The 20347-nt window shown below is 38.3% G+C and overlaps 1 protein-coding gene across 2 annotated transcripts in view; it reads right to left on the bottom strand.

Moving 5' to 3' along the window:
- Positions 1-15249, bottom strand: part of LOC124634290 — a 111391-nt gene extending 96142 nt beyond the window's left edge. For both annotated transcript variants that reach the window (XM_047169794.1, XM_047169793.1), the window contains exon 1: positions 14513-15249. In XM_047169794.1, the coding sequence (XP_047025750.1) occupies positions 14513-14591 (79 nt within the window). In that variant the 5' untranslated portion in view covers positions 14592-15249. The remainder of the gene's footprint in view (positions 1-14512) is intronic.
- Positions 15250-20347: the final 5098 nt, after the last annotated feature.

Here is a 20347-nt window from a genome sequence, read left to right on the forward strand (position 1 = left end):
CCATTTGTCTTAGTACATCTTGGTAATGCGCTGTTTCGATCATACGAAGGGTTATGTAGACTTGGATTAAATTGTTTTGTGACTAGTTGAAGTGGGTTAGTTCCTAATTTGAAAAAAAAAACTATGTAATTTTGTCTAAAGTAAACACCTACTGTAAATGTAGAGGGTTGAAATTGATAGGCCTCTGACAAAGGAGTTTCCTTTATATTGCTGTATAATGATAGGGCGTTTCTGTGCTAGACAGTTTTTAAATGCCAAAAAAGGAACAGTACTTGAAGAAAAATAATCGAGAAAAGAATTACGTACCACATAATAAGTTCATAGAAACTACATAGTTTCCTCTTAAAAACAGAGGAAAAGTATAGACCATCTTCTCCATAAAGACCCGTTGTAAAGTACGAGCGTGTTTATAGACTGCATCGTAAAACGTGATGAATCCAGCAACAAAGTACTGAACCAAGTTCGACTCCAACCGAGATTGCAAAGGAACTCACAAAACCCATTACCGAAGTCACTAAATTAAATCTTCAAAAGTTTGTTAAACTTGCCATCACTATATCAAGGTGGAACTTAAGGGGGAATTTCATTGTGTCAAATAACGTCGCTAATCTGCTCTCTCTGACATTTTACATATTAAGTTCGAAGACAAGTTCTTCAGGGAACGAAGTTAGCGAGTCGACAAGTGCAAAGTGCTACTCGTAAAGAACTTCCCGGAACATCCTAGGTCTTGAAGTTCGTAATTCGTACTTTAATCAGGAGCTTTGTGGATAAAAATGGTAAGTTTTACATTTATGCGCTTGTTTTTGATGTTTGTTTATGTGTTTGTTTCTTGTTCAACCATTGGAACGCGCTGCAAACGCGCTGGTCGTTTAGATTTGCTTCTGTTGTTTACTTAATTATTTTTCTAGTTTTAAACTTAGTTTCGTGTTTTAAAATGCAAGTAAAGTTTGAAATACTTCAGTGCTGATCTAATCCTATTAAGGTTTAGCCTGTTATTGGATAATTAAAACTTATAACGAGATTCTGTTAAAAGTGCTAATCACTGTGACTCAAACGTGGGTGCAACGGATACTGACGGTTAAGTGCGCGACAAAAGTGCGAAAACGGCGTGCGCAATTTACCTGCGCGCCGGCGCCGACACCAGTGCTACCAACACTCCGCAGAGAAACTTGACGTAAACGTTCCAGGTGCAGAAATAATAAATATCAAGTTTTTGAACATTGCATATTTTTTTTTGTATGCCAGTCGTTTACACTCGTCAAATACATCGGCTACGTCCTCATAACTGGCCAACATGAATCGCACCCCTCCTAAATCTCTGAAGACCCCCAGACCAGGAATATCTCAAGCTGTTCCTGACATTGCTTCGGGTTCCAGATACGGGGAATCAAATGTGAATGTCGGCAGGAGGGGCCAGCGGCCACATACCTACGACGCACCCAGCAAATCGGCTGTGGACTCGTCTTGCGCATGTTGGGAATGGAAGAGTGAGTTCATGCAGCTGCTGACTACATGGCGGACTGAATATGAGCAGAAGCTGTCTTTGTGGAAAGCTGAACATGACGCAATGATATCCGCACTGGTTAAGGAAGTGTCCGAAATTAAAATTCAATGTGTGGCCATTCATAAAGCTACCATTGGCCTTGAAGTAAAGTCAGCTAGTCACCAAATGAGAACGAAAGGCAAGGATCAGGAAAAGAGTCATGATGGAATGCAACTCTTAAGTATGGTTCCGTCTACGTCCCAGCTAACCAATGCTCCACTACCAAACCTCGATGCTGGAAAGGTAGGGGATCCCACAGCGATTGAGCTAAAAAGGAGCGAGGCGAATCCGCGAAATATAAACTCTGATAGTAAACCGGTTGCGTCAGATACATGTCAAGCTCCCATAAACAGTGTATCCTTGCCACTGCCTACTGCTGCAGCGGATGTTACATTGAGCGATACAGACAAGGACGGGAAATCGAAGGACGGTTGGACTGAAGTTCGACACAGGCGCTCCCACCGTTCACTCAGTAATGTTCTGCGTGGGACAGCGGCTCCTGGTACCACAAATTTAGAGGCTTCAGAAAGATGGAGATACCTGCACCTCTTCTACGTCAAGCAGGGTACATCGGAAGGCCAGGTACGAGATCACCTAATTACTATTTGTGGAACTGATGTTTGTACGGTGGATGTGCTCAAACCCCGAGGCAAATATGCTTCCTTCAAGTTGGGTGTGCCCTCAAAGCTGGCTGAACTAGTTATGGCACCTCAAAGCTGGGCTGAGGATATATGCGTCAAACCATGGCGCCGCAACTTTCGTGGCCAAAGCAACGACCCCCAATAACCACCATACCATTATTGCTTTACCCAGCTCTACGGATCGCAACAACTATCTGCGGATACTGTACCAAAATGTGCGTGGGCTAAAAACCAAGTTACCAGCGTGGCGATCTAGCTTGTTGCTTTCCGAGCACGATCTGATAGCCGTAACTGAGACAAATCTTGATAGTTCTGTAGAGGACTCCGAAACATCAATAGGAGATTGGCGTATTCTACGCAGAGATAGAGTGACTCCGGGCGGCGGAGTGTTGCTTGCTGCGCGCCCTGGCATTACCATGAAGAGACAGCGTGATCTTGAAACTGAATGTGGTGAAGACTTATGGGCAACGATTATAATTTACGGCAAGAAAATATATGTATGCGTTGTCTATATAAAACCCTCTGCAACTGATGAGGATTACATGGCTTGGTTTTGCAAAGTTGAGAACATTATCTCTAATTTGAATGGAACTGTAATGATACTAGGTGACCTTAACTTGAAAAGTGCCTCTGTAAATGTCAACAATTATTACTGTTACTTCTTAAGCTTCTGTAGTATGAATGAGATGAATGAAGTGTGGAATATGCGTGGGAGTAAGTTAGATGTGGTGTTGGCTCGGGAGGGCAGTGAAGTGAACTGTGAGCACGTGGAAGGTACGGAGCTGGTTCCAATCGATTTGTATCACCCTCCATTAGATATTGCGTTTACTTTCAAAACGCATAAGGAAAGTGAAAAATTGGATCCCAGCAACATTGATCGAAGTAAGGATTGGAATTTTGCCAAAGGGGACTACGCAGTTTTAAGTGAACAAATTTCTTCTGCTCCCTGGCAACAAATCCTTAATTGCGATGATGCCCCCTCTGCAGCAGATAAGTTTTATTCAGTGATTTATAATGTCTTTGATTCTTCAATTCCAAAGAAGAAGAGAATGAACGCTGATAATAATAGAAGGTATCCGGTATGGTTTACGCGGGATATTGTGAACGACACTCAGCGAAAAACTAAACTCCATAATAGTTGGAAGCTCTCGCGATGTGAAGTTACATATGCAGAGTTCAGTAAACTACGGTCGAACTTAAAAGAGAGGACTCAGGACGCCTATAGGTTGCACTGCATCAGCGTTGAAAATAGTATACGCAAAAATCCACGACATTTTTGGCAGCACTTTTCTAGCCTGAGAACTAAGGGTGGTTTCGAGCCAAACGTCATCCACAAGGGTGAGACTTGTTCGGGCGTTAAAGCGGCCGAGGCATTTGCTGAGTATTTCGCCAGCGTGTTTCAGCCTGATGCACCTAAATTAGACCCAAAGTTCTCCAATCTCAGTGGTGTGAGTAATAATATTCCCCTCCCCTGCATAACCCCACCTGACGTAGTAAAGGGTATTGCCAAGCTTAAACCCTGTAGCTCGATTGGCCCAGACAACATTCCACCCTATGTCCTTAAGGGATGTAACGATACCCTGGCAGCTCCTCTATGTCATATTTTTAACTTAGCCCTCCAGTCCGGCGTATACCCTGAGCAATGGAAAACTTCGCGAGTCACTCCCATCCCTAAAACCTCTGACAAAACATCAGTAGAGGAGCACAGACCAATTGCTATCCTCCCAACCATCGCCAAGGTCTTCGAGCATATTCTCCACTCTTATATTTACAAACACGTAAATATACTTCTGTCTGATGCCCAACATGGTTTTAGACCGGGTCGCTCCGTCAATTCAAATTTACTGGTTCATGTAGACTACATATCGAGTAGCCTGGACAACAGGAGGCAAGTCGATGTTCTATACTTTGATTTCCGAAAAGCTTTCGACAGAGTTGACAACGATGTGCTTTTGACAAAGCTGGAAGCCATAGGCTTCTCGGTCGAATTCGTCAAGTTCTTCTCCGGCTACCTGCGCGATCGCAAGCAGTTTGTCAGACACGGTTGCTTTGAGTCTAAGCCTTACACCACCCGCTCGGGCGTGAGTCAGGGATCCATACTGGGGCCGCTTCTTTTCTTAATCATGATTAATGACTTGACCACAAGAGTTAAGTTTGCCAAATGCCTGTTATACGCCGATGACCTAAAATTGGTTGCTCAAATCAGAACGGACGAGGATTGCAAACTTCTACAGAGGGATATTGACGCTGTTTATGTGTGGAGCATGGTAAACAACCTACCTTTTAATATTGGTAAGTGCCACGTCATGACATACGGCAGAGGGTTGCGACCGATCCATTACAATTACAGATTGGGTGGTGAAGTATTATCTCGAGTCACCAACGTAAAGGATCTGGGCGTGACTTTCGATAGATGTTTGACATTTAAAGACCACATTTCTTCCCTCGCGAAGGAATCCTTCAGGCGCCTGGGCTTTGTTTTGCGCAATGCTCGCGACTTTTGCAGTCCCAATGTCATCCGATTACTCTATACCACTCTGGTTCGAAGCAAGCTTGAGTCAAGTGCCTGTGTCTGGCACCCCTACACCGCTACTCAAACACTCATGATTGAAAAGGTGCAAAAAACCTTTTTGAGGTACTTTTTCAAAAGGTTACACAACTTTTTTCCCTTCATGTACCCAACTAACTATCTGCTAGGGATGTTAGGCTTTAACTCCTTGGAGGTAAGACGAGGCTTTGATCAGCTCATGGTAGCTTGTAAAACCTTACGGGGCCAAATCGACTGCCCAGAGCTCCACAGCCTTTTCTGCCGCATATTCACCCCCGACAAATACATCGGTCGCCGTCAGAGCTGCAGGCACAATCTCTTCGCCCCACCGACATGCAAAACAGTCGCCAGGCTGAATCTCCTATATGTCGTACTCTTAAGACGCTCAACGCCCTTCTGACTGCCAACCCTGAATTTGATGTGTTTGTGGATGAGTGGAGTAAAGTGAAGCGTGTGTGTTTGGGGTTCTGTGAGAGAAAGTATGCAAGAGCGTCCACTGTTCCTTGTTAGTTAGATAATCATTGAAATGCTGTCGACTATAATATGTTTTTACTTTTGTTTTGTTTTGATTTAATGTTTCCATGTTAATTATTGTAATTGGTGTTGCACCGTTTTAATTAACTATAAATAAATAAATAAATAAATAAAAATAAATTGTTATTGTTGTTACTTGTGACAATTTGTTGTGTTAAAATGACGCTTACTTGTAGCAATCGTCAAAGGTATCTTCTACTCAAAGATTGTGTTATTTTAGTAGGAAGCTACTCAATGAATTTTAACAGGACACTTACTTCTCTTTTACACAGACAGACAAAAGTAATTGTCAGCTAAAGGTTACTCAGTAATCTATATGTAAATATACATATTATATAGCTTTCACACCTGTTCAAAACATAATAGTATTGTAATTCAACTCCCACTTATAATGTTGTGATTACAAAAGACTGCCTACGTATAACGTAATTAGGATCACAACTCACCTTCAGTAATCAAATGTCAAATTACACAGGAACTCTATTTGTGGAATGTTTTTAAGACAAATGTATTAATTAGGAACTCAGTGACCTTTGACCTTCAAAGTTATATTTTTGGGCCTAAAAAATTTGATATAATCATCGGCACGAATCTTGAGCGCTGACCTTCACCTGCGCAGAAGTGCGCGAGGGCGGGCTAAAGCGGTGATTGGCCCGCAGCGCATCGCGTCATAGCCGTCACTCGGAATTGGTTCTTTGCTAATAAATCACTTCTGCGCAGGTGAAAGTCAGCGCCGCAGATTTGTGCCGATGATTCTACATGTTTCACTATCTCAATTGTATCGACCGTTTTACAGTGAAAGCGCTATAACTCACTATCACATATTAACATTAGTAAAAAAGTAAGGAGTGACTTTTGACCTTGAGAGTTCGATTTCCTCATAGGACAGTATTATTTGAGATACCTATCTATCAAATATTGTCCGTTATGTGGATTTGTACCGAATAGGTGTTGAAAGGTCAACCCTGTATATTATATGGGGTTACAACAAAGCTATCTACGATTGAATTATTATGTAGGTCTCTGTTAACCTCTTAACCTTTGGGAAAATCTGGCAGTTTTGTAATTTCTAGGTTACTTTTAAGTTTGATATGCCTGTGTGTGTGGTGGACACTAGTAATGAATCTGTGAATATGCCAATTAAAGCTATAGTGATTCGTAATCTATATTATATAAAAATGAAACCCGCTTTCCATTGTCACGACATAACATGAAAACGGCTTGACCGATTTGGCTGAAAATTAGAGGAGAGGTAACTTAGACCCGGGAAAAGGTTTCAGGATAGTTTTTGTCACCATACGGTTACGGGACGAAATGGGTGAAACAGCGGACGAAAGCTAGTCTGAATATAGATGTCTCAGTAATAAGAAGTTTACTATCCCGGGGTAGTACATTTCTTATTCCCATTTGTAATAGTAATATCGAATCAGATATTCCTGAGATTAACAAGTTCAAGTAAACAAATACTGCAGCTTTGTAATACAAGTACGTTAATAGTACTGCTAGATTATTTTCACAAAGAGCTAGTTTAACCTTCTAACAAGAACACAGCTGTTATGATACGGTAGAAATTATTCTTTTACAAATTGTACTGTAGTAATTTATTCCTTTAGAAAAGATAAGTACGGTCGGTTTTTGAAGAAACTTTGTTATTTCATTATATCTAGTAAATATTGTGTTAGTAGTAATTGTAGTAAAATTGTTATATCTTCTTTTTTAGGCATTGTAGGTATGGAATTTTCTAGATATAATGATTCGACCCCAATATCAGTTTCACCACAAGACAGCTAGTTATAGACTATGCTCCGAAATAAGTACAGATCCCAGGGGCCTGTGGATAGAACCGTGGGAGAAATTCTATTGAGGTATAAAACTATAGCCCACAAAGATATCTTATATGTGAATAAACGAGTTCCCGGAATTTTCCGCCATACCTGAAGTCTAATCCTGGCGGGGTTTTCTCGAAAAAATACAGAACAGTAAGGATTTAGGGGCATCAGTCCCCTGGTGCCTTAATTAATAATGTCAATGTCAGCTAAATCCAATTTGTTCTGTTCATCCTTTAAAGATTAGGGGCAATAGCGAAGTTAGAAGCACATTTGTCATATTTTGAAGTGCCTCAAGTAAAACACGAGTTGACGCTTATTTATGCATGAAGGCACTTTGTTTTACATATAATATGATATGGTTTAACGAAGAAAACTTTGCTTTTGTTGCTACAAAGGCAGATAAGTTGAAGACTGGGTAACAGTTTAGATAACGAGCTAAGTAGGTACGTTATTTTAGAAATTGTCAAGGATTGCCAAATGATACAGTTTATATTTATAGCTAGAACATTCCTCAATATTATACCTATTCCATCAAATAAGCATGAAAATAAGCATATAGGTAGGTACATAGCCTTTGTATTACCGCCATGGCCCTCAAAAACAATTGCTACCTAATTCAATAATATAAATCGCCCCAATTTTCATTCCTAATTGCATAAAATTTTATTTTGACCTTAATTCAAAGCGTCAAGTCAGAAACCACACATTTCTTGAAGGCATTTTAACAATAATTGGCCCGGACGAGACTCCCAAGATTTTTAGGTCGACAACAGTTTTATAAGGCTTGCCAACATTTTTTGAACAAGACAGTTTCTGTTAAATTGTAAAGGGACATGAATAAGACAGACGGTCTGACTTCTGATGTATTGTGAACTGGTTTTCAGAAAATAGGTATGATATAAGTGATGCTTTGTTGTGTTAAGAATTAGGGTACAATTCGTGGTACTTAAGATATTTGGCAACTGAATTTGTACCTCGTAAGATGATTGAATTATTTACTTAACTGGTTTTATACACGTCTAATTTGGCTTTTTATTAAGTACGGACATTTAGTATTTTTGTATTCATTTTAATTTAATGTTCAACATTTAGTTATAGTTTTAATGTAAACTCAGTATAAAAACATTTAAGAATGTAAATACTTTATGATTATCTCTATGACTGTGTTAATTCCTAGTTAAATATGTCGAAAAAATACTACACTACAGGCCATAAAAATGTAGCAAATAAAATTTTCGTCGGTACTGTTCAATTTGGTAGCATTTGCCACGAACTTGTGCATTCCGATACGTACGTGTGTGGGTAGATTGAATACCTTTTCGTAGCAAAGCTTATCAGATAATGCGATACTGAGAATTTAATTAAATTGCAATATTATATTTTAAACTGATACCATGAAAAAATATCATAATTATTAATAAGTAACTATTTAAGGAATAAAAGGAATAAATAATGCAGGATATAGTAATTAAGTATTTTATGTATCTCCCTTTGAATGTGTTAATTGCTAGACAAAAAAAAACAATTCATTCAAAGAAATCTGTCAAAAAACTACTCTACAGGCCATGAAAAAGTACCAAATAAAATTTTCGTCGGTACTGTTCAATTCGGTAGCATTTGCCACGAACTTGTGCATTCCGATACTTACGTGTGTGAGTAGATTGAATAACTTTTTGTAGCAAAACTTATCAAATAATGCGATACTGAGAATTTAATTCAATTGCAATGTAGTATTTTAAACTGGTGCCATGAATCACAATTATTAATAGATAACTATGTAAAAGTACAAGGTTATATAGGATTTAAGTATTGTATGAATCTCACTATGACTGTGTTAATGTCAAGATGAAAAAACAGTACACATTAAGCTTTGAAGAAACCTGTTAATTACAAAAAAGAAACGCCAAATCTGACAACTACACTACAGGCCATAAAAATGTACCAAAAATGTAGCGAATAAAATTTTCGTCGGTACTGTTCAATTTGGTAGCATTTGCCACGAACTTGTGCATTCCGATACGTACGTGTGTGGGTAGATTGAATAACTTTTTGTAGCAAAGCTTATCTGATTGTTTGGTAGATATTGCTTGTTTTTAGTTTTGGCCCCTTGTTCTGTTATTGCATCGCTTTGTATCGGTTTTATTAGGTTGGTGAGGATAAAGTTGAATGTAAGGGTTTGTTCGGTTTTAATTGTTTTTAGTTTTAGAAGTGGGTTGTTCAGTTCAAACTTTAACTTTTCTGTTCCGAATTTCTGGTAGTAACTTCACAATAGTCAAAACACTCGCGTAAAATAACTTAGCTAATCTGAAGTGAGCTTGAAGACTTCTTATGAAGTGTTTGTTTACACATTTTGAGTGTTAACTTCAGGGTAGCATTAAATAGTAGTTTCAAGAGAGATATTCTGTGATGAGACAAAGCTGCCTTAGTGTTGGCGTACATCAATAATTTTAGCACTCACATCAACGTATTCAGAAAGAAATCTTTCGGAGTAATACACTTCTGATCTGTTCACCCATCCATTCACTGTCCGAAGTAAGCATTTTTTTAATTCAATCAAACTAACTGTATCATCTAGTTACAAGCTCAATTACGTAATTAAACAATTACTATTGTTTTCCAGTCCACTAAAACAAGAGAACAATAAAAATTAGTCACGCACAATTAACTACCTCTCCCCGCCTATAAATCATACCTATAAGCCCATTAATTCAATTAATAATAACAATGTAATAAGTCCACCGGAATTACTAACATTACGTAAAAAAGGACCGTTGTAATATTATATTACAGGCCTAAGTTTATAATAGGTCATCACGAATGTTCGCGGTCGTCTCAAAAACTACAGAGCAGATTTTCATTAAATTTTAAATTTCCATATCATGGATGGATAGGACAATATCATAGAAATAATTTATTAGCTTCCTCTAGTGGTTTCACCCAAATACCGTAGCAACAATTTCACGCACCCAAATAACCTTCCTTGATGAATAGGCTATCTAACACTGAAATATTTTTTAAATCAAGTAGTTACTTAGATTAACACGTTCAAACAAAGTGACTTAACAGCTTTAGTATCGATACCTTTTTTTTAACGACGTCAAAAATCATCAAATGACCTCTGCCGCTGTGGGTTAGCAGAGGTGAGGGAGTGTCTAGAGACTATTACTGACTAAAAACCGTCGTGTTCCGTCGTACGCCTTTTATGTACCAGGGCCGCGGTAACTCTTTCGAACAATCCCGCATCTATCGATACCTGAGTAAAGCCAGGTTGCTAGTATTAGTATATTAATAAAAAAATAACTGACCCAAATCACGGTATTGTTACAAAGGAAATGTTGCAACGTTTAATGCACCGGTTCCAATACGTCTTTCTATGTTAGTCATCGTTAATTTTAATGGGTATTCAATATGTTCTGTTTATATCGGCCATTCTGAATCATGGACTGCGAATGAGATGTTTACTTTGACCCCAATCGTTCGGAAATCGTTAAATTAAACAGTTATCGCTTTTAAGTTTTAGACTGTCATTGATGGAATTATTGGAATCATCATAATGTTGACCCAATTTTTGGTGAAAGAACATGTTGATGATCAGGCTTCCTTTTTTTATATAGATGTTGTCTGATAGGAGGTGTGATAGAAGAAGTCATGCTGTATCGACTCCAAATAAGAAATTGGATTAAGGATACCTACCTAGTTTAGGTAATGATAAAGTAGAACGTACCGCAGATGATCCATTTTAACAGAGCTGGGTTAAAATGGTTAGATAGAGTCAGAATTGTGTTGAATTAGAGAAGTAATTAAAAACAGAAAGAAATGGATTTGGAAATATGCATCTATAGACAAATCAGCTTCGTAAAGATGTATGAAAAAGAAAATATGTTAAAAGACAAATAAAGTAGTTACTTCTTGAAGTCAAAAAGCGTAAATTTTGCAAACATAATCAAATTCAACAAGGAGAAGCTGGTACCTACACCTTAAGATCCATTGAATATAGTGTTGATTAGTACTGACAGATTGCGGACCCCAAAGCCTACCCCTTGAATTATTTACCCCATTTCCATTGCCGTAGACAGCAAATTAACTTTAATTTCGGAAGTGTTGAAGACACCAAAAAGGACTGAAACGTTGTTATTCTATTTTTGTTTTTTGAATTCTTACGAGACGATTGTTCACTTGGCCTCAATAAAGTCATCTAAAACCGCCACAGTACAGCGAATGCATTGCCAAACTTCCAGAGATAGCTACTCCAACTTTGTAAACTTCCATTTGAAAAATACCGTTAATATCGAAGCACTAAACGTACGCACTGCATTAAAATACAACCACACAAAAATCAACCGTAAACACACAGCGTAACGTTTAAAATCCAATGATACGATCACAACGACTTTGGGCGCCGTTTCGACGTTTCCCTCCATTACCATTTTACAGAGAGTTTCAATAAGCTTTTGCTTTGAAATTGGCTCTTTTTCATAGTTTCTTTTTTCCTTGATAAAATTATATTACTTGGATAAATAAGGTCATTATTCCTTGTATTCGAATTGGATGTTGACCTTTGTTGAATGTTTCATTTTGCGAGAATTTTAATGTGCCTCTTGAATGGGGATCTTTGAATAGACTTATCTGGCTTAAGATAAGGTGTTTTAATACCCATACTTATATTATTTAAAGGAACAAAACCTGTATATAAATTATGTTTATTTCTTGAATTTTAAGAGGGGATCATCTTTGCGTTGTTGGCAGCGAAATGGCAGCGTTTATGAGCCATTACGCACTTTATTTCGATACATTACTAGCCAAACGTGGCGATACCAATTCACTGGTGTGCTATAAAAGGAACGAATATTTAGTACAAATATTATATAAGTTAAGAGTTACATAATATACAATGAGCCAATATTACAAGCAGTACCCGTAACTTGTAATTTCCAATAGATAGACAAAGGTGGTACTAATATAGTCGAACATAATTATTGACTGGTACTCTGAGAATAGTACTAATGAGGGAAGAGTCGAAAGAAAATAGCTATTTTCTTTGAAATATATTTGAGATACCATTTTATCTTGAGCATAATAATATATTTTTCAAAACTACGTACAGAGACTTATTTTATTAAAAGTAGGTTACCATCTCCATACTGACATCAAAGCACCTTTCAGGGCATGTCGAGAAAAAAACATTGTTTTAATGATCGTCGTAGTGTAGTGTGCTCTAAAGAATTGTTCGCCCGCCGTACAAGAGCTCGGGAGCAAACAATTCCTCTCAGCGGACTTTTGAAAACGTACGAAAAAAATATACATAACAAAAACAACGAAACAACAAATAAATGCAAAATATTCAAAGGGATCTCCAAGTTTGTCAACGAATAACATAAAATTTTCCCGAAGAAAATGTTCGCGTACAATTATTCTTGGCTTATTTTTAAGTGGTTTTTTTACTGTCACCAAAGCCTGGCTAATAAGAAAAAGGCAAAAGAAACGTTGAACACAATAGAAAACTTAAATTTGGAATAAAGTTCAGGGCTCAGAAACCTTTTACCGCGACGCCAAACTCACAAAAGTGATTTAATTCCAATTCATTCATGACCCACTGAATGAGTCCATCTTAATTCGTTCCCTGCTCTTCACTTCAATAAAAGTTACAAGATTCCGAAAATTACTTGTTCAATTGAAAAGTTTTCAGATTGCCAGCGAGCAAAATAATTAAATTTAGCTCAAAACTCTCTTGAAAGTGACTAAGTTTTATAATGGTTTACGACAATATGGATTTATTAATTTCGTATGAGCACGTAGATGAAGCCAAAATTGCTTTAGGTGTTTTAAATGTATTATGCGTATCAAACCGCAGATTGAATATAGCGATTACCTGTTTATCTTACGAGGCATGAAACAGAGCAAAAGTGGGTTGCCATGGTATTTGTAAGCGAGGAGCTGTCGAGATAGACTTGCCAACTGTCACAGTGCGTAGATTGAACGAATACGATAGTATCGCCCGGGGCTCGCAGCCAGTAACTAAGCAAACTTGCTGTCTTTTACGGAGAAATTGTTATACGATGTTTCTAATTTATTTGTTGTTCCTAATATCTTTACTGCTTATTCGTACCCACTAAAGAGAATGAGGTTGCTATCTGATACCATTACCAAAACTTTTACTGACAAATTCTGCTAAGTTAATATTATAGACTCAATTAATTAAAATTACTTCTTCATAAAATTGTTGATGAATAAACAAAATCTTAATGATAGCAATGGAAGTGACTGCAATAAGACTTGTCTCGCCAAACAATATAAAGACGTTGGAAGGTCATGATGAGAGGTTTCAAGAGTCCTTGTGAACCAAGAGTGTTTCGAGAGGGAAGCGCTATTACAGAATTTTATTAATTAGTACGCGGTTTGAAGAACGATTAAGTGCGAGAAACGTAAACAGTTTTGTGTATGGAAAAGCATTGTACATATAAATATTTAGTTCTGGAATTCTAAGAATAAGCCGTGAATAGGTGAATACTTGTTAATTTGTTTATTCAATAAACTCTTTTATAATATTCTTTCACGTTTTTTATTGAAACTTGGCTTTGAATTTCTTCAAAGTTATTTTTTGAATCAATAAAGCTAATCTTTGTTTATCGCAATAACTCCATGTTTGTAAGATCAAAACTAATCAAGAATTTTCCACATTAAGAACTAAACGACGCAATTGACCGAGTTCTACACTCGATTCAAGCAATTTAATGAAGTTTCAGACTCGGTCACCACTTTAACTTATAATAAGAAAACTTACACATTGTCCGTGTTCATTTAAATGTTGAGTGCTCCACTCAAATTATTATCCGTCTTCAAACTCGGTTTTGAAAACTGTGGGAATGCTGCAAGGGCTTATACTAGGACCATTATCGTAATTACTCACACGGGCCAACTGTAACATAATTTGAATGAGAGGGTGAGCGCAAAAGCTTATCCTTTAGAGATTAATGTTGAAAGAGTACTACATTACTCCAAGTAATTACTGACTGAAGCAATTAATTCAACGCCGGTCTTTTCTCGCTTCGGGTGAAATATTGTCAGAGCACGTAAGTTTTCAATCTACTCTGATGGATCTTGCGTCCAATTGGATAAATATGTTTGGATGAGCGATTATTTTAATGGAATAATATTATTTTTTTCCTTATTTCATGTAAGGTATAATTTAATCATCAAGTTATTGAAATTGATTGTGTTGACGATAAATAAAAAAACGGCACAAATACGACATAAAATACTTAAATAAAAGAACTATACTACTGCAACTTTTCTGCATCTAAAATGTTCATAATATATCTGTTATGTAACATTACCGAATACTGCAGTTCCTGTTTTAATTGAAAGATCAAGCGAACTAATTAAGTCGACGCAACATTAGCAAAATACAATCACTCACCATAAATCATTGAGATGAATAGCAGTATTGCATTCAATACGTATGAATGCCTCTTTATCCTCTTCAATTCCCCGGCCATTTTGTTTATAATAATATTTAATAAATACTATATTAATTCGACACTCTTCTTCTTTTCATCGTCACTTAACACTTAAATGTATTGTTCCTATTAGCGTCTACGTCTATCTTCTAATTACTAAACAGCTAAGCATCTTGTCACAACTTTTTCGCTTTACAACTCTACTAGTTTCCACTAAATACGTCAACATTTATTCTACTTCTTAATTAACGCGCTGACAAATAGTTTTATGACACTTAGTTAAAACGAATGTCGCTCCATATATTAAAGTTCCTACTTAATGCTCGTCTATTTTTATTTTATCCTTAACCGATGTTTGGCGCATAAATTGTACGGCACTGGTGACTTTAGTAACGCGTGCTTGGATTATTTTACTGAGCATAATGAGCGTCTAAAATTAACTCGAGAATCTCCGTTGTTTTCAGATATAAATCTTACTTAATCCCGGCGCGTAAGTTTGAAAGAAATTTTCATTTATATACGACATTCCGTAACAAAATATACGACCACTTGACACACTGGTGTACACTCGTGTTCATAAAAGTTTCGCATCACAAGAGGATTCACTGATATTTTTTTGTGTGAGGAACAAGTTGTATATCGGCATCGTCGGTGGATTTTTTCCTGTAGGAGCGCGCGCGTCCGTTAGGGGAGGCAGCTGTGAAAGCACTGACTTACATAAGGGACTCGCCCGGTGCCAGCCGAGCGTCTGTCAGAGAGGGATGGCACACGATTTTCGTAAGGGTTGCAGGTCGCGTGCGGTACATAGTGAAAGGGACAGAAGAGATTTTCGCATTCATGCCGTGGTCCGTTGAAACGTAACGTTGAAATCTTGTGTGAAGACGCAATTAAAATGTACATAAATCTGAAAGAGATACGTTTCAGGACTAACGCGTCCAACTTAATAAGTGTTTAATCTGCCAGTTAATAGCTTATCTGCGGAGATGGATCCGAACGATTGATTTCAGTAGATAACGAGGGCTGATTTTATTACATAAAATTACAGTACGAAAGATAAATGATATTCAAATGCGGTTGTTATTTAGTTTTATTTTTTAGGCTTTTTTAAATTTACGATAAAAACTAGTCTAAAATACGAGATTATTGGAAACAGAAAGATAGAATTAGAAAGAGAATGCCATTTTGGCATTGATTCCTCTTTTTCCATTCACATATAAAATGAGTACCTTAACTGCTTACAAGAATAAAATAATATTCTAATTCAATAAGTAATCCGTTTCTGAAACAGGGAAAGTATTCATAATTTCATGTTAAGTATCCAAGTCAAGGATTTAAACTTTGCAGGAGGCATGTGTTACATTATAAAAGGAGTTTTAATATCGTGATTTATTACGGATTAACTTTTACACATCGTAAAAGGAATAATTTAATGATTTAATTTGATACTCGTCGATAATAAAGGTATTATTTCTTTAAAATCATAATCAGCATTGGGCGTTTTCTATATCATTATTTAGAAGATAGTTATGTCGGTACATACTTTATTTTAATCTATTTCTTTATTGCAATTAAATGTAAGTAATTTTTGTAATACGAAGAAGTCTAATAGAAGTTTTCCTCCATTTTTGTGACCAAGAAATACACTCGACACAGAATTATTTACAGATTTCAGCTTTTGGAATCATCTCGATTACCTACTACGACCATCGTGAATCAATTTACATACATCGAAGAGATCCAATAAAAAATACAAAATGGCTTTATTAATCTGAATATTAACATCCAAAAAATGCGCCATCCCATTCAGAAATCCTGCTAATATCGTTTCTTAGGAGTATCTGCATACTGCAAACTAAACAGTCGACCAACAGTTGACAAATTTTTTTAAAAGAAAGTCTTGAATCCGGTGAAAGTTTTCAGTCGGTTTGATATCAGCTTTATAGGGCACGCCACCATCGTGGCGGTAAGTCCCCTCTTTGAGGAGTGATTCGGGAGGAGTCATGGCGCCCTCACGTACCGCATGACGCAGGTCCTCACCGGACACGGTTGTTTCGGGAGGTACCTGCACCGAATCGGTCGTGAGGAGGCGCCCGGGTGTCACCATTGTGCGGACAGCCCCGAGGACACGGTGGACCACACAGTCCAGGTGTGTCCCGCATGGGAAGGGCACCGCCGGGTCCTCGTCGAGGCTTTGGGCGGTGGCGACCTCTCACGTCCGGCCCTGGTTCAGGCCATGGTCCGGGGCGAGAGGGAATGGGATACCGTCGCCTTCTTCTGCGAAGCGGTCATGCTCGAGAAGGAGGAGGCGGAACGCCAGAGAGTACGCACCTCTCATTCCGGCCGCCGCGCTGGACCAGGTAGACACCATGGGCGCCGGGTGTCGCGTGATGACTCCCGGCCACCGTAGGCGTGGGTCTGTGGGCGGTGAGTTCGGGTGGCTCATCGTCCCCATCTCCCTCACCGCTGCTAACCCACAGCGGGAGGGGTCATTTGATGATTTTTGACGTCGTTAAAAAAAAAATATCAGCTTTATACATACCTGATCTTAGTAATGTACTACCATTCATCTTCATACTGATTCATGAGCCCAAACAAATTATCGGCCGACTAAAAGTTTGCAGTTTGTGTAATCATATAAATTATACAAACCGAAATTGGTTGGATATAAAATTCAAATCAAGGTTGTCTTTTAGAAGTCAAATCATTAAGCAGTTTGTCACCGATTGTCTTACTGACCGTATACAATTAGTACTGTTTTATGTGGCTTCCCTTTGTACTCAAGGCTTTTTCTGAATTTCAAATCTTTTAATTAAGAAGTCTTTTTACGTTATTGTTACTACGTCATCTTTATCTTTGAGAAAAATGGTAAAAAAGTTGCATATCTGTACAAAGTACAGTTTATTGATGTCAATCGCGCGCGCAGTCAGCAGTTCCACGCTGACCCAAATATTTAGTTATAATATTAAAATTATTATAAAGTTAGTTAACGATCGGTCACCAACCAAGCCGCGTTTGCTCATACCACTAACCATTACCATTTTTAACCGACTTCCCAAAAAGGAGGAGGTTATCAATTCGGCCGGTGTTTTTTTTTTTTTTTTTTTTCTATGTATGTACATCGATTACTCCGAGGTTTATAGACCGATTTACGTGATTCTTTTTTTGTTCGACTCGGAATAGCTGCCAGTTGGTCCCATAGTCATCAGGTCAGGATCTGATGATGGAAACCCTGAGAAATCGAGGGCAACCTTCGAAAGTTGTAGGCATACATAGGGTAAAAACTTGACACTCAGGTGTACGCCTAAAAGCACTATTCAACTGTGAAGATTTGGAGCTGATCTGATGATGGAAACCAGAGAGGGTCGAGGGAACTCGACAACTGAATATATAAACTACCTCGTGTTTGGGCTTAAATTATTTGTATTGACAAGACCTTTGCAACAGTGAAGGTTTGGAGCTGACCTGATGATGGAGACCAGAGAAAGTAAGTCGAGGGAACTCGACAACTGAATATGTAAAATACCTCGTATTTGGACTTATATTCTTTGTATTGATGAGAACTTCTCACTTGTATGGATAGTGACAACTATTCGTATCACTGAAAAGCTTTAAATAAAAAAACTTTTTTACAAAAAAATTTAACCGACTTCCCAAAACACTAAAAAGCAAAAAAAAACTATTTTTAGGTGCATCGGCCTAGAAGTCGGTGGCAAAATTAACTTAGTAACATCCTTTAGACACTGACTTCTAGGCCGATGCACCTAAAAATAGTTTTTTTTTGCTTTTTAGTGTTTTGGGAAGTCGGTTAAATTTTTTTGTAAAAAAGTTTTAACAACCAATATACCATATTTCTGTTATGGACCATGTGATTAATTCGGGCATTATAAATAATGCCCGAGCATTATGCATAATGTCTAGCTTTATCGGGCCAAGTGATTAATAACTATCTTAACTTCATTATTTATCACATTGCACGGGCATTATTATATTGCTACATGACAGTTGGGCAATTTGATATCATCATCATCCTCCGAGCCTTTTCCCAACGTTGGGGTCGGCTTCCAGTCTAACCGGATTCAGCTGAGTACCAGTGCTTTACAAGAAGCGACTGCCTATCTGACCTCCTCAACCCAGTTACCCAGGCAACCCGATACCCCTTGGTTAGACTGGTGTCAGACTTACTGGCTTCTGACTACCCGTAACGACTGCCAAGGATATTCAATGACAGCCGGGACCTACAGTTTAACGTGCCATCCGAAACAGGCAATTTGATAACACAGCTATATTTTACGCGGTGCGAGGGCGGGGAGGGAAGTACGCATGGCGTGACACGCTTTGACCAATCAGAGACAGCCATTCTTAATTTTATTTTATGTTATATTTTTCATATGACTTTCCTTAACATTTATATGCAAAAACTAGTGGATTTTTAAGGCAGAAGTCCTTGTGAGGAAGCGCCCGGGTGTCAACACTGTGCGGACAGCCCCGAGGACACGGTGGACCACACAGTCCAGGAGTGCCCTGCGTGGGAAGAGCACCGCCGGGTCCTAGTCGAGGCTTTAGGCTGCGGCGACCTCTCGCGTCCAGGTCTGGTTCAGGCCATGGTCCGGGGCGAGAGGGAATGGGATGCCGTCGCCTCCTTCTGCGAAGCAGTCATGCTCGAGAAGGTGGCGGCGGAACGTCAGAGAGTTCGCACCTCTTATCCCGGCCGCCGCGCTGGACCAGGTAGACACCCACGGGCGCCGGGTGTCACGAGATGACTCCCGGCCGCTGTAGGTGTGGGTCTGTGGGCGGTTAGTTCGGGTGGCTCGCTCATGTCTATTTTTAGGCAACAGACCCGTGTCGGCGGCGCGCGTTGTTCCACGCGCTCCTCAAAGAGATGACAGCAACCCCAGCGGGGCCCATCAGAGCCAAGGTCTGCCGGGGCTGAGGGATTGTTCAAAAGACCGCGGCCCTGGTACATAACAGGCCTACGACGGAACACGACGGTCAGTCAGTAAGAGTATGACACCCTCACCGCTGCTAACCCACAGCGGGGGGTCATTTGATGAAAAAAGGCAGAAGTCCTTCATAATTAATCTAAATCATGAGGCTGATTATTTAAGTGGTTTAATATTTAGTTTATTTTAAGTTAAATGGCAATAACAATAAAAAAAATGAAAATAAACATGTTTTTATTACTTTGCCCAAAAGGTCACGGGCAATATGTATACTGCCTGGTCAATTCGATTATTTGAATAATTATTATCAAATTGCACTCTCATCTTATAAAATTATTCTCACTTTAGTTAGATTGTTTAAAATCAAGTAAGAAAAAACCCTAAGCTCCATAATGTCACCTGGGCAACGTTTAAGCTGGAATTTAAATCAGCTTTAATCCCATCTAGACAGTGATATATTCCAGTAACTTATCATAAACCAGTGATCCTTGGACTTTGAGAAATTCACCGTTCGTCATTGAGACGTTCAAAAGTCACAGATAATAAAAAAAAAAAACATATTTGCACCGTCAGAAGCGTGGACTATATACTACTTAACTAATTCAAGTTTTTTTAAGATGTAGATAAATAAATAAATACCTATTATTTTCCACGCAAGAAAATAACCCATATATGTCTTTAATTCATCCATTATTTTTGAACATACAACATAACATTCGTCCATCTTAAATTTCTTTTGGCATTTAGTATTAGGTTTAGACCTAATTTTATCTTAATCAATATAATAGCCTGTTTATCATAATAAACTTTTACATACTTACACATACAATTCCAAAGGATTCAAAATTATTTTCA

This window comes from Helicoverpa zea, chromosome 11, assembly GCF_022581195.2.
Source record: "Helicoverpa zea isolate HzStark_Cry1AcR chromosome 11, ilHelZeax1.1, whole genome shotgun sequence".
Classification (NCBI taxonomy): Eukaryota; Metazoa; Arthropoda; class Insecta; order Lepidoptera; family Noctuidae; genus Helicoverpa; species Helicoverpa zea.